This window comes from Phodopus roborovskii, unplaced genomic scaffold (assembly GCF_943737965.1).
Source record: "Phodopus roborovskii unplaced genomic scaffold, PHOROB, whole genome shotgun sequence".
NCBI lineage: Eukaryota > Metazoa > Chordata > Mammalia > Rodentia > Cricetidae > Phodopus > Phodopus roborovskii.
In genome coordinates, this window is record NW_026126418.1 from 34,533,360 (window position 1) to 34,549,292 (window position 15,933).

The 15,933-nt window shown below is 44.1% G+C and overlaps 1 protein-coding gene across 1 annotated transcript in view; it reads right to left on the reverse strand.

Moving 5' to 3' along the window:
• The window catches only part of LOC127221877 (myosin-IIIb), a 196,267-nt gene extending 183,803 nt beyond the window's left edge, over positions 1-12,464 (reverse strand). Inside the window, exons 1-4 of the mRNA XM_051183842.1 lie at positions 12,450-12,464; positions 10,704-10,808; positions 10,372-10,471; positions 7,019-7,095 (exon numbers count right to left, since the gene is read on the reverse strand). Coding sequence (XP_051039799.1) covers positions 7,019-7,095; positions 10,372-10,471; positions 10,704-10,808; positions 12,450-12,464 — 297 coding nt within the window. The remainder of the gene's footprint in view (positions 1-7,018; positions 7,096-10,371; positions 10,472-10,703; positions 10,809-12,449) is intronic.
• Between the last annotated feature and the right edge of the window lie 3,469 nt (positions 12,465-15,933).

Consider the following 15,933-nt stretch of genomic DNA (forward strand, 5'->3'; position numbering starts at 1 on the left):
GGGAGGGAGAGAGGGAAAGATGTGGTGGTGATGAAGACTTTGAAACTGAATATCTCAGTTCAAATTCTAATGACTGTCCAAGGACAAAGGGTGGTTACTTCCTGTGACTTATTTACCTCACCAGCGAGAAACATGAAGGTGGAAACAGCCCTGTCTTTCTTGATTTGGCCCCAGGATCCTAGATCAGTTAATAAATATATAGCACTCAGTGCCTCATACATAGCAAGCAAATGCTGACTCTCATTTGGAAACTAGATTCACTAGCTTAGGGAATATAAATGACAATAATGGCAAAAATCTTCCAGAGCTGTAGCATTTTATGGCTTTTTCAACCCTTCAACACAAAATACCTCATTTGTCATTTCTATTCCTGGCAGGGCCAAAGGAAATAGCATTGTCGTATCATTTAGCTAGGAATGGCATAATTAATGAAGTCAAGAGTGGTTGCAAAACGCTCGTGCTATTTCTGCATTGGTGTAAGATGGTTGTCATGGCAACCTCCCTGTCAAGGACCCTGGGCAGGACAAGGAGCTTCGTCACAGCACATCTGTTTCTCCTCTCTGCTGATTAGCTCTTGTTAGCAACAACAAGCAGATGGAAACGTAAAGGGGGGAAAATTATTTTTTTCAGAAAGAAGCAAATGTTTATTTTACCCATGAGTCTGTTTTCCAATACAGAAACCAGTAGCTAGCTGCTCTGGAAGGATGCCTAGTACACCAGGGTCCCAGCTACACAGGATACTTCTCAGTGGGTAGAATCACAACATGAAGCACCTTTTAAAATGATGTTTCCAAAACTCCAATTTCAGAGCACCCTTCTGCCATACTTTTGTGTCTTGTTGGATGAATTGCTTCACCCACCAGGTGTGCATCTCCCACCATCTCCTATGAACACCCTTAAAACCAAGCAAGCATGCAAATTATTTTTCCATACCTTAGTTTAGTCATCTCTAAGATGGGGCTTGCAGTCTCCTGTGGCCTGGAAAATCAAACTGCTTCAGCATTTGCTAGGAAAACAGATTGGGACATGGTGTCTCCTACAGGTCTCTAAGTTCACTTTCTCAGTGGTAAAAAGGAAAAAGTAATATCCACCATTGAGAATGAGCTAAAAGTACATAATGAAGAAAGCACCTGTCAGAGTCCTGGGGTGTGAGCCAGTGTCAGTGCGTGAAGGTTTCCTTCCTGACATGTTCACACTTAGAAAACTCCACATCTCCAAAACTCCGATGCTCAGCTGGACACTCGGCTGACATGTGACAGGGGCTATAGAAGGAAGATCTGCTGGCCTGGCCTAAGACTCCCTCCTGCCAAGGCTTTGCCCCTGTAGTTGGTTAAGAGACCAGAGATAGCCTGAGCAGAGATACAGAGTCTCTATGACTGAGGACAACGTAAGAGTTCTGGGTGGCAGGCACTTACCACTCAGAATGGAAATACGTTAATATTTTAATATCTGGAATGGCCATACCTCCACACACCAGCTAAGTATAAGGTGTCACTTTAGCACAGTCTACAGATAACCTCAATGAAAACCAAGATGACTATGAGGATTCATTTTCCTGGTCTATTGTCATTTGTAACAACACACACACACACACACACACACACACACACACACACCCCTCTGGTCTTCTGACTTTAGCCTTTATCCGAGGTATTGTTTTTTAGCATTAAACATAACTGTCTATTGTCTCTTTCCACTGCCTCCTGTTGCTTCCATTCAATTCTTCCCAATGTGAGATGGCAGGTCTGGTAGACTGTCAACTACCCTCACCCCTTGCTAACAGAAAGTAGGTTCTCTCCCTTTCTGTTACTCACAGGACATTACTGAGTATGTGCTGGATATAAATATGGGCTATATAATACTATTGTAGATAACTAGCATGGATTAATGTGGAAATGTCTTAATGTAGTGAATTAGATTCCAGCCACCGCTGCTCATTACCCACCCTGCGTCCATGGGCTCTTGGCTCAGAAAGAGCACTGGGTTCCTCATTACGGCACTGAAGCAGTCACACTAACCAGCATCCTCACAGGTAAGCCTGAGCATCTACAAAATCACATGCAAACACTGTGAAAATGTAAGGGACTGTTGTTCATATTACTGATTGATTGATTGATTGATTGATTGAGAGAAATAAACCATCAGGAGGCAGTAGAGGAGAAAAGAAACAATTGTCTGTGCTCAACGCCCAACTGTGCAAGCACACACACACACACACACACACACACACACACACACAAAGGTGCTTAGATATAGAGTAAAATCTATATCTAAGGCCAGACACTAGAGAGGTGTGTATGTGTGTGTGGGGTGTATGTGGGGGTGTGTGTATGGGGGGGTGGTCACTCTAAACTAACACCTGTGATATTCAGCACTTGGGGCACCCAAGCAGTCACCTAACAGCCTTAGAAATGTGAACACTGTGCTACAAAGGAAGGTACCTGAGTGCCTGAGGAGTTGTTACAGGATGGACTGTGTCCTCCAAATGAAAAATGTTGAAGCTCTAACTCCCATGAATCACATCTGTAAGCAGGGATGGATGCAACTAGTTAAGATGCAGTCAGGCTGGAATAAGATGGGCCCCTCACCCATGGGACCAGAGTCCACATGAAGGCAGAGACATGCTGGAGGAATAGCATGGCACCACAAAAGTAGAGACTACTGCCGTGCTACTGCAAGCCAAGAAACACTACGGACTGCCAGCTAACCTCCAGCAGCCAGGAAGACATAAAGGGAGGAGGAGCTTCAGAGAGAGAGGGAAGCCTACTACATCTTATTCCCAATTTTTTATCATTTTTTTATTTTAAAACGATCTCTTCTCATTTTACATACCAATCCCTGTTCCCACTCCTCTCCCCCAACCCCACCCCCCTATCCACTCCTCAGAAAGGGTAAGGCTTTTCATGGAGAGTCAAGGAAGTCTGGCATATCACTTTGAGGCAGGACCAAGCCCCCCCCCCCTTATCTAGGCTGAGCAAGGTATCCCTCCAAGGAGAACGGGCTCCAGAAAGCCAGTTCGAGCACTAGGGATAAATCCTGGTCCCACTGCCAGTGGCCCCACAGACTGCCCAAGCCACACAACTGTCACCCACATTCAGCGGCCTAGTTTGGTCCATGCAGTCAGCCTTTAGTCAGTGAACTCACACTCGCTGTTTCTGTGGGTTTCCCCAAAATGGTCTTTAGCCCTTTGCTCATGTTATCACTCATCCCTTTCTTCTACTGGACTCTGGGAGCTCTGCCCCGTGCTTTGCTGTGGATCTGCTTCCTTCAGTTGCTGGATGAAGGTTCTATGATGACAACTCAGGTATTCACTAATCTGATTACAGGGGAAGGCCAGTTAAGGCACCCTCTCTACTAATGCTTAAGGTCTTAGTTAGGGTCATCCTTGTGGATTCCTGGGGATTCACCTAGTGCCAGGTTTCTCACTAACCCCATAATGACTCCCCCAATCAAGATACTCTCTTTTCTTGCTCTCCCTCTTTGTCCTTCCCCTAATTCAACCTTTCTTTTCCCTCATGTTTGCCTCTTTCCTCCCCTTATCCCTCATTCCCAATTTCTAACCTTCAGATAAAGAGTGAATCCATGTTGCTGTGTTACAGCAAACCCACGAATGTATTACAGATGCACCAAGCTGGCCCCAAGAGCTTGGTGCAATGGAGTCAAGTCAGGCTTCTAAGGGATCTTACCACACCCAGTGATCTGTCCAGGGCTATTGAAGTGTTGGAGCCACTCCTGCCTCTCCAATCACCACAAACTTGATACACCCAATACACCCATCACCACCAAGGCAGGTCCTGGATAATGAAGGCATATAGCTTGCAGCAATCCTAGCCAGGGAAGTTTTGAGACCTGGGGTCTCAGGGCTGGAAGTGTAACTCAGTGGTAGAGCATTTGCCTAGCACACACAAAGTCCTGGGCTTACACCCCAGTATCAGTGGGGATAAAAAGGATCTTGGTCTTTGGTGGCATTATTGCTCTCTGCCAAATCACACATTCTAGACCTACCAACATCTGTTCCCATCATATGAAAACAGTTTTCTATTGTCTAAATTATTTTTCTCATGGCAATCTAAAACATATTTTCCATATTGAGGTTTTCTGGGTTTTGTTTTGTTTCCTCTTTACCTCTTAGGATTATCTTCTCTTGACCACAGTAGGCTACTTATGTATTTAGTTTGTACTGATCTTGACATTCAGATGGTCCCTTTTACGACGCCCGGCAATTTATTTCCCCAGCAGTATTGTTTCAAAGTGTGAGCAGCGTGTATATTCTTCCCTCCCCCACATTCCTGGGTTGATACCACTCCACCAGCGTTTTCTATATCTGTAGTGCTCCTCGACCATAGTGAGAAGAAAGACATTTGATTGTGGTATGGTCACATTCCGTTAGCTACCTGGTGTGTAGGATAGGCTATTTGAATTAAATATCACAGTTTCTCAAACTGGTGTCATAGAATGGAGGGAAACAATGGCTTCATTTCTCAGAAATAAAATCAAGGATCTTATTTTAAAGACGAGTCTAGGCTGTCTGCACGTCTTTCTCCACTGGCCTTGTTAGCACAGGTACTGTTGCTGCACTTCATCTAAACCTACTTACAGGAACTGAAGGGAAAGCACATACAATCGATATCATATTCAGGCTTCACATGAACACAATGCCAATTCGAACCGTTGCTGATTATACTTTCCAAACACAGCATTTGACGCAAAGCACTGTTCACAGTGGAAAGCGCTGATCTGACCATGGGATGTTGTTCCCGTGGGTACATGTGAAGGGTCATGGAGAACAGTGAGGCTTGGCTGCAAAAGGTGATGCTCTGTTTCAAAAATTAAAGTGTGAAGATGATACAGGCTAAAAACCGCAAGCTGGGACCCAGCAGGCATCCTAAGAGAACCCCGCGTTGGGGCCAGCAGAAAGGATCCACTTCCTGGACTTCCCACCTGTCTGACTAGATGGGAAGACACTGGATTTCCCTGCTGAGAAGGGAGCCATGGCCAGGAGTTCTGGGAAACAGAAGTTCACCATGGGCCTCCTTGCTGCCCCTTACAGAAAGATTCCTCATGCTTTACTCAACCCAAGTGAAGGTGGGAAGCCACAAGCATCTGATGCGAGCAGAGCCTGGGGAGGGGCTCTTTTCATCCTGTCCTATGGTGCTGAGAGTAGAACAGAAATGCCATCTTCCACATTTGTCACCCAATATGCTGGATGACTTTGGTTAGGCTTCCCTTTCGGGACAGATCGACTGAAACCTAAAGAGGAATTTGCCAATTCCAGTAGCTTTGGCGCCTCCCTCGAACTGTACTCCATTTTTCTCATTCCCGTGGCTTCATCGCCAGCACCTTCATTTATCCAGCAAATACCCTTGGAGCACCTACTCTGGGCCAGCAGAGAGTGGAGAGTTTAGCTAGCATCCATGTCCCCACCAAAGCTTCAAGTCCTGCCCGCCACTGTGCAGAGGTGAAGGTGAGCTAATGGCAGGCGGGGCTGAGGAAGGTGCAGTGATATAAGTAAGAGCCCCAGTGTGGGTCGGGGATGAGGGAGGGAATCTGTCACTCACTACTGTTGGAGAATTAAAAAGTGAGCTGGGGAAAGAAATTGAAAATGAGCCTGGAGAGATTAAAAAGAGCTGAGGATGTGATAGGAGGGCTCTGCTCAGCATCCAAAGGAACAATGTCCTCATCCTCCCCTGTGGGGTTCACAAGGTCCTTCATTTTTACTTCAGTGAGTGTATTGCCATGAATATGGACATCCCAGATCATCTGGGTGACTATTTGCCATATAACTTTAGTCACATTCATTGACGTGAAGTTGTGCCCAGCTTGCACAAAGCAGCAGGTAGAAGACAGAGGGGGTGCTTGCAAAGAGAGATCTGTCTGAACATAGCTAAGTTAGGGAGAGAGGCTAAGTCAACACATGGTACCTGGTGATAGGAAGGCCAGACTCAAAGAATCCACACTTGTGTGCTGAGACACAACACAATCACACTGCAAAACACAAATGTCACCTAAAACAATGGCATCTGTCTTGTTAGACTGCTGATTTAAGGCTTTGTGACTTTTAAATATTTTCTACGTATCTGTAAATATATGATGAAAAGTTTGGATCTGGATTCATACATTTTAACCTATTTAAGAAACACAGTAAGTAAGTATTGCAATCTGCCAGCTTTTTCTTTATGTTCAAAGTAGGTCTATCCATTACCCAAATAAAAACTGGAAGGCCCTAAGTGGTAGGTAACACTGAAGAAAACTGAGCAGAGATTGGTGTGAGCTACCTGCTGTCTTAGGAGACCACGTGGACTGTCATACAGAAAACTGGCCATGTAGACAGGCAGGAGTTGGAAAGTCATTGGGGGGGGGGACGACTGACCGCCTGTGTCCTCGGATTTAAAGAATCCATTTGCTTCTTTCAGCTGAAGGTCGGAGTGCTTGGCAATGAAATGCTGACCTGACAAACTGCACGGGTGACTCACATACGCCTTACCCAGCCCGAGACTTCCCTACTTCTGCATGCCACATCTCCATATTGAGGGCAGAACTAAATTAGCACCAAATCCTGTTCTTCTGCAGAAAGCTCACAATGTACACAAGAGAAGTTGCTATGTCTGTGGTAGAAGCAGCCAAGGAACACTGCATGTAGCTCTGCAGGCTGCTTGGAGCTAAAATGAGGCTCGACACCAAGCCATGGGTTGTGGGCTGCATTTATCTAGGAAAAGGTGGTTGTTTCTACTGTAGACAAAGGCTAGATGGACTTGTCAAGTCAAACCTTTGTAGAACTGGCCTCTCCCAGAGGGTCACCTTTTCCTAATGGCATGAAGACACCCTGTGGGCTGGCTGTGATGTAATCCTGATTCTCTGAGACTGTCTTATTAGCATCCCTCACCCACTAGGATTTTAGAGTTCTAATAGAATAAAGGATTTTCTTCCTGAAAATTGTAAAGAGCACAAGTTCTGCCTATAAAAAGGCACAGCAGCAAGTTACTTGACAAGTGCAAAGAGCTAGATAGTTCCCACTTACCTCAGGAGCCATCCAGAATGGGGTCCCAACTGATGTGTTTCTCCGAAGGCGTGTGCTGGTAAGTTGAGCAGAGACACCTATGGGGAAAGGGCATTTTTTTTAGGTTTGAGCAGTCATTAGGAATATAAAAATCAAACTAAGCATGGTAGCACATGTCTGCAATCTCAGGACTTGGGATCCTGCTGAAGAAGAAGGATCAAGAGTTCAAGTCCAGCCATGGCTACATAGTGAGCCTGAGGCCAGTCTGAGCTCTATAACAAGATTTGGTCTCAAGTTACATTGACTCTCTCTCTCTCTCTCTCTCTCTCTCTCTCTCTCTCTCTCTCTCTGTGTGTGTGTGTGTGTGTGTGTGTGTGTGTGTGTGTACATTTACACAATTCTTAGGCCATGGCTGCATTAAAATAGAAGTTGGGGCATATTTGTCCATGAGCAGTACTTTGCCAACCCATGAATGAAGTTTTAGTCATTCTGTCTAAATCATCAGAACCCATGTTTCCTAATGCACATTCCTGTCCATATCACTGCAACTTTGGAACATAAAGAAAAATATCAACAACTATGGTCAACCCAAAATATCTCACTATTATGTTTCCCAATTATTTCAGACTATTTCTTTAATAAATGCTTCATTTTTGGGGGGGAGGAGGAAAATTCGCAAGCATTATCTATAATAGTGTATCAATGTAGACACAAAGAGATTCCAGGCCTTATCTAGCCTACAAGACTAGAAACTTGGCAAGAAAGCAATGCTTCTCAAATGGAAAAGGGAATTGACAGCATTGTTATATAAAGCTCAGTGTTGAAGGCCTGAATTTTAATATTATTCCAATGTCCTTTCATGTCCTCTCTTCTCTGCACCATCAAATTAAGTGGAAGTAAATGTAGCCTGGATTAAGGGTCTGGAAACTGACCTTCCAGGTCAATTATGTTTTTACTAGTGTTGTGACTGCCTCATCATTGAGCCTCTGTTTTCCCATCTTCAAACAAGGATAATGGCAACAATCACACCTAACATCTGCTCTTCTAATACCAAATGTGAGAATAATCATGTCATGTACTAAACACAAGTCTAGAAAACGAGCAATGGGAGCTGGAGAGATGGCTTAGAGGTTAAGAGCACTGGCTTCTCTTCCTGAGGTCCTGAGTTCAGTTCCCTGCAACTATATGGTGGCTCACAACCATCTGAGATCTGGTGCCCTCTTCTGACCTGAAGGCATACATGCAGACAGAAGAGTGTATACAGAAGAAATAAATCTTCAAAAAAAAAAAAAAAAAGAAAGAAAGAAAGAAAGAAAGAAAGAAAGAAAAGGGAAGGAAGAAAGACAGACAGACAGAAAGAAAGACATAAAGGAAGGAAGGAAGGAAGGAATGAAGGAAGGAAGGAAGGAAGGAAGGAAGGAAGGAAGGAAGAAAATGAGCAATGTTGGCACTGTTGCAAATGAAGACAAGAACTCAAGTCTAAATGCAGTATGCTTTTATCAATGGACACACCCCAGAGACTGTGAGTCCTGGATGATGTTCAGAGGACCCCAGACTGGTTTGGGGATTTGCCATTTATATTCTCTCTATTAAAGAGCCTGCAAGGGCTGCCATCTCCCAGACCTCACACTTGAGATAAGACTCTGCTATGTTGTTCAGGCCAGTCCCAAACTCCCAGACTCAAGTGAGTCTCCCACCTCAGATTTCCCAGTAGCTGGGACTATATGCAAGTCACAGTGCCCCAGATAACCCCCACTTTGCCAAGTCCTCCATAACAATATAGTAAACAGACAATTACACATTTCTAGCTTTAATTTCTAGAAATTTCTTATGGCAACTTGATCTTCAGGAACTTTTTACTGGAAAGATTAAGAACATTTCCTCTCTCGAAGCTTACAAAGCTGGCATGTAGATAAATTGGTTTTAAATCTTATTCTCATCCTTCTAGGCTATCTCCCTTCTGGCATATTAAATGACCCAGGGTCATGTGGAAAATACATTGTCCTACAGCATTGCTATAGTTCTAGCATTCCTCCAATTTACAGAGGAACACAGCCTCAGACAACTGGCTTCCTCTGCCCTTTTTCTTGGTTTGCCTCTTAAAACACAGACCAGCACACATACTAAAGCAACTTCATTTTTAATGTATTTGTAAATGAATTTTATGTATGTCAGTGTTTTGTCTGTATGTATGTACATGCGCCACATGCATGTGGAGACTGAGTAGGCCAGAAGAACGTGTAGTGTCCTGTGGGACTAGAGTTACAGACAGATGTGAGTCTCCAGATGGGTTCCAGGAGCAACAGATGCTCTTAATGACTGACCACCTTCCCAGCCCCCAACTTCATTCATTCTTAAATTACTTCTTCCCCACAAATAATTTACAGACATATTCTTCTTTTTTAACCTTTTTAAATAATTTATTTTCTTATTTTTATTACATGTGCATTGATTTTTGCCTGCATGTATGTGTGAGAGTGTGCTATCTCCTGGAGCTAGAGTTTCAGACAGTTGTGAACTGCCGTGTGGGTGCTGGTAATTGAACATGGATCCTCTGAAAGAGCAGGTAGTGCTCTTTACCTCTGAGCCATCTCTTACACCAAATTATTTCCTGCGGTAAAATAATGAATATTTTAAAAACCCACCAATTTTTTTTTTTTTTTACCAATTTTGACATTAGTAACATTTTGAAGTGTTCTAAATGGTTTCTCAGTATTTGTAACCAACCTTGAACTTATTTAGAAGAGTAAACCACTGCCAAAACAAAGGAAAACTAAATGGCTTGTTGGTTTAGGACTATCGAAACAGAATGTTGGGGAAGAGTCAACATTCTCTGGCCTCTGATGACAGCATCTACACTTCCCATGAATGTTTTCAGGTCAACACGCCTCAAGTGTGGAGGCAGTAGTCAGAATTTCACATCTCCCAGGCCCAGAGGACCAATTTACCTTCTGTGCACTGCAAATAAGTATGCCCAAGGCTAGAGAAAGTCATTTTAAAAATCAAACTGCTTTCCCTTTTCATATGCAAAAGAGAGATGAAAAATGTAAATTACAGACAATTGCCCTGAGGTGGGAAACTTTCACAGAAAACAAAAAACAAACAAAGCCAAAATACCATTTTCTGTAAAGCTTTCCTTTGCAACACTTTTACTTTCTATTTTTAATAACATTGCTTCGAAAGCTGAAAATAATTAGCAAAGAGCATCTCCGAGGGCGATCCATCTGGAAAGCCCCCTACTCTCCAGCCTGTTTGCCTGCAAAGCCCCTGAGCCTGTGGTGCAGCAGAGAGGCCCCAGTCTTCAGAGACTGCAATAAATTGTCCCCTTCGGCTAAAACTGCACACATCAAGAAAACAAACGACACAGTCATTACCAAAGTCAACGAGCTTAACTCCTCCTTCTGCTGTCAGGAGAACGTTATTGCCCTTCACGTCTCGGTGGATGATTCGATGGTGGTGTAAATGTTGAAGGCCCTGCACGGTGTTCCAGCACCACAGCAGGACAGAGAGAGAGAGAGAGAGAGAGAGAGAGAGAGAGAGAGAGAGAGAGAGAGAGGTCGGTCAGAGCTGTCAGCAAACCAATTCAACAGTCTCATCAAAGTCCACATGTGTTATACCATCCCCAGATTGAACTCTCATTGTTAAAGTGCAATGAGGAGCCAAGCTATGCACAAATTGTCCCCTCTTAAACTATGGACATTCTTACCAAGAGGGCTCCGTGCAGAATGTAGGAGATCACAGCTTCATCCAGCCTCTGGCCACATCTCAGGAGGCCTTTGACGAGTTCAGTGACAGAGCCCCCGTTACACAGCTGGGACAGGATGTGGGGGACAGAGAGGGAACCAGAGAACCCAAACCAAAAGAAAAGACAAACACTTTTAGAAGAAAAAAATCTACTGATTAATGATTAATTTACAGATCACAAACTCCAGACTAAAATAATTAAATTGCAAATTTCTATTAGACAACCAAAGCAGGTTCTTTGTGTATGTTGTAGTCTTTATTCAAAGTAATGGTTTATGAGTGAACATGCCGATACCAAAGGCTGACTTTTTAATTGCCAAGTCAAACATAAAAGCACAAGTTATTACTTAGAAATTTGAAAGAGAACTCGTATCTGTAACCATGGCAACTACTGACTACTTTTCACTTTATGTGACTATTGTCTGGTTTTGTTTTTGCTTTTTGTTTTTCTTAAACATGCATTTTGAGGATGAAAAAAACTGAAGAGGTAAGACAAATGCCCTTGATACCAAACAAGGGACAAATCTCAATTATTTCAACCCTTCCTGCCTCCCTTGCTGGCTCTGCAAGCATCCAGGGCTTGGCTGGTAACTCAAGCTGTCAGTGTTCACTAGGCTTAGGGTGTGCTTGGCTTTCTCTGGTTCAATTGAGGCATTAGGAGACTTTAAGCCTCTCTTTCTATTCCCCCCTCCTTCCCTCATTCCCTCTCTCCCTCCATCCCTCCCTCTCTCTGTCCATAATTTAAAACATCCTAAGACTTCACCTGAACTCTGTCCTTTATCATATAGTGTGTATCACTGAAGTTTAGTACAGAGAGTAGACCGTCTTACTCATCCAGCAATGTCAGGGTTTTCAGGGATAAACTATACTAATTGTAGAGTCAGTGTGGGTTTGCTACAAGCCTCCTTAAATCAGGGCATTTGTCACTGTTAGAAACACCCTGAATTGTGAGCAGAATGATGTCCATGCACCCTGCCCTTTTCTGGGGAGCAAACTCAGAGCTCTTATCCATGCCCAAAGCCAGCCTTGAGCTTATATAAAAACCCCACTTTAGAGACTTGGGCTCCCTGGGGTGCTTTGAGTGAAATCAGTAAACTAGTGAGTGTGAGGTGCTCTCCTGCTGGAGTGGACCAACTTTCTTACATAATGAAGCCGGAGGAAGGGCAGATCAGCAGCTTGACTAAGGGAGACAACAACAACATAGTAGGACCTAGTCAACTCTAGTTATGAACAACTGCAGCATTTCTAGTAGGGTGAGCATATGTTTCTGTTTGACATGGGTACCATCTCTGCTATACATTTGGCAGATTTTTGTACAGCAACAATCAAATAGCCTGGAATGAAATGCCCATGCTTTTAGCCTTTAAGTTGTGTATAAGTATGTGACTAAAGCTCTAATAGGAAGTCCTTAAAATTAGCACAAAAGTACTATCAAGATATTTTGCAGGGACCCCTAAAGCAATAAAATGTTTAAAGATTATGATGATTCTTTGGGTTTGAGACTATATCTAGTGACGTTGATGTCAACCATCAGCCAATATCTCATGTCCCAGATATTATATTCCAATTCGATCTTCCTATAGTTTAGATGTTGAAAGTTTCCCTAAAGCTTATCCATTTAAAAACTGGCATTATGAGGAGATGCTATGGGCCTTTTGGAAGAAAGGCCTTGTGGGAGGTTTCGGGTCATTGGGGCATACTCCCATACATGCTTCCTGGCCATTAGGTAGGCAGTTTACTCTACCAGAGTTCTGTTGCGATCACCACTCCCACTAGAGGCCCCAAATCACAGGCCTTCCTAACCGTGAACTGGAACCTCTGAACTAAGTCAGGTGTCTTGTCAGTGATGGGAAGACTAGCAGCACTGTCATCCAAAAAAGTTTGTTTCTAGCTGGGTTACAGGACCCCAAAAGGACAAAAAGCATTCCATATTTACCTTTCTGCTCTCTGTGGCTGCAATTAGACTGTTTATCACCTATTGCTCAGTCCTGAGATGACACAGTCTCTGGCCTCAAAGTGCTCTCTGTCCCAGCTCATGGGCACATACATAACTGGGTATGCACTATGGAGGGAAGGTGTGTCCAGGGAAGAGGGAGACCTCTGTTGAGGGAAGAGGAGAGGGGACAGCCTTGCAGACATGGAAGAGCATCTAGGACAAAGGGCTGGGGACACCGTGTGCAAAGAAAGGGAGCATGGAAGGAGAGAGGTGGCCTGTGTACTTGAGCTCTAAATACGCAGCTCTTGGGTCAAAGGGAGGTGGGAGGGGAGGCAGAGAATGGGCATTACCATTCTATACTGTGTCTACTTCAATACATGAGGTGCATGGAGCTAGAGAGAAGCTTTGGGCATGAGGTCTCAGTGCTCAGGGTTACACTCTGGAGAGATCATTTTGGCAGCAGATTGACAGATGAACTGAGGATAACAGCATCAAACATAGGATATTCAGTAGGAAGGTTGGAAACATCCATGGGGGAAAGAGCTAAAGAGATGGCTTAGTTGGTGACCTTAGTTAGGGTCACTATTGCTGTGATGAAACACCATGCCCAAAGCAACTTGGGGAGGAGTCTATTTGTCTTATACTTCAACATCACTGTTCATCATCAGAGGAAGTCATAAGAGGAACTCAAGCAGGCCAGGATCCAGGAGGCAGGAGCTGATGCAGAGGCCATAGAGGAGTGCTGCTTACTGGCTTGCTTCCCCTGGCTTGTGCAGCCTGCTTTCTCATAGAATCCAGGACCACCAGCCCAGGAGTGGCACCACCCACAATAGGTTGGGCCCTCCCCCCACCAATTACTAATTAAGTAAATGCCCTATAGGCTTGTCTACGGCCTGATCTTATAGAGGCATTTTCTCAATTAAGGCTCCCTCCTCTCTCTTGACTCTAGCTTGTGTCAAGTTGACATGAAACTAGCTAGTACAGTTGGTAAAGTTCTGGTCATGCAAGTATGAGGGCTTAGATCTAGGTTCCTATCACCCACACACAAAGCCAGGGAGGCAGTGCATATCTGTGACCCCAGCATTGGGGAGATCAGAGGCAGGTGGATCCCTAGAGCTTTCTGGCCAGGTAATCATCCTGAACTGGTGAGCTCTGAGTTCAGTGAGAGACCCTGTCTCAAAGAATAAGATGAAGAGCTACTGAGAAAGCTATTGACTTCTAACTTCCAAACATATGTACACACACATGAACTGATGTGCACATGTACACCATATACACAAACAACAATCACCAAGGGAGGCGGGGCCCCAAGTCAAGTCATGAGGTGCTTATGAAATAGAGGCAAAGAGAGTTTCTGAGTATCTTGATGTGAAAAGTGAAGGCAAGTCTACAGATACAAGGAGCTGAAAGAAAGTACCAGTGAAGCTCTCTGCTCCTCTGGATGCAAGTCATGATGCAGCTCCTTCAGGACTCCTCCCCAGCTGGGCTCCCATCTCAGGGAGAAATGCACTTTCTGCTCTTGAAGAGGCGTGCTGAAATCCTACCAAGAGGACATTTCCATGCTGGGTGTTGACCCAAGCTAATGCAATGCTGGAAATGCCCCCTGGAGACTCTTGGTAGTCTCTTTCTGAGTGTGACCAACTGTGTGACAAGGGCTTTTTCAGCACGTTTTACTTAGGCAGCAAACTTGGAACCTTTCTTTATCGCTTCAGAACTTAGGAAGGGATTAAAAGTAGTTATTTGTCAGCAGGATCAAAATTTAGCTGTGAATTTAGAAAAACAAAGCAAAACACAAAGAGCTCTTACTCAGCCGGTGCCTTTTGTTGAGTAAATGTCAGAGTTAAGAGCTGTCTGACTTTCCAGAATTCACAGAAATGTAATTAAACCATTCAGGGTACATTAAAAGAAGCTGCCCTGTGAAGTTGACAAGTCCCCTAGCAAGGCTTTGAAAGGGCAGCCTGCGGGTTACAGAAAAAGACTGTGGTAACTTAGATATAAAATAAGAAAAGGCAGCTACACACTGACAATTGTCTAGAGTGAAATGGGCTGAGCCTTTTAAAAGCAAAACAAGAACTTATATTCAAACTCATCAAATAAAATAATCTCCTTAGAGATGTCAAAAGGCACACAAGCCTCCTGCCCCAGCCCTGAGGGTTGGCATGAAGCCCATCCTCCCTGCTGTCTCTGTCAGCCATCAGATTCAAATACAGAGGTGTGTCTCCACTCAACAGTTCCTCCCTATGCCCTCAGCATTCAGGAAGATGAGGCTGCTGGATGCACCTAGAATGTAATAAGCATTTTGCTCCAAACTAAGAAAAATAGAAAAAAGAATTTACATTACACATCTCATTTTCAAAACATTATTGAATATTGACTCAATCACAGTGTGTACATTCATCAGGACAGCCATAACTTCAAGCAACAAAATGTTCCTTGCTCAATAAGCCATCAACTTTCCTCTGTGTTATTAAGGAGTGGTCCAGGCAACACAGTTGCCCGACCTCTGTTCTAGCCTCAGCTCCAACAGTCAATTATCTCCTGTAGCGGTGTATTGATTTGACTCAGTGAGATGGCAGAGCTAAGAAGACTTCTTTCAGTGCCTTGTGATCAGTAGACTGTCAAGGTCTTTCAAGGATGTGAGGTTCTACAAAGAGCATAAAACAGAGTCACCTGAGGAGATGCCATAGGAAGCATCCTGTCTGCTCCAGTTGGGACAGATAATCTTTATTTTTCTGAATACTAGATCAAGTCTCCAACTTGCAACTACACAAATGAACACCATGTCTCTTGGGACCCAGGAGCTCCATTTTCTAACAGGAAGATGGTCACTCCCTGAGAGATGTTTGGACTAGAGGCTTCCAGCTCCCATCTCAGTCTTCCCTGGGTGTGTGAGTGTGGTGGTGGGCAGGATCACTCCCAACAGCTGTTGCTTGATTCTCTTGTCCTGAACACAGATAGCATGAGCCTATACATGCTGCTCTTCCCTTTTGCTGTCCTTCATCTGACTGTAGCATTCCATCATTGCACTCTAGACCCTCTAGAGCAGTCAAGCCCTCCTACCAACTCTTCTTCTCCTCCAGCATCCTGCCTACGCCCCTATCTTCAACATGATAGACATCATTCATGCCGCAATGTCAATGGGTGAAAATGGCGTGCTGTTCGATACTTACAGTGACATTTGGGACTACACTGGACTTCTAGCAAGATTTCAATAGAGTATATGTTCCCCCAACTTTCCTTCCTCCTCTCCTCCTCC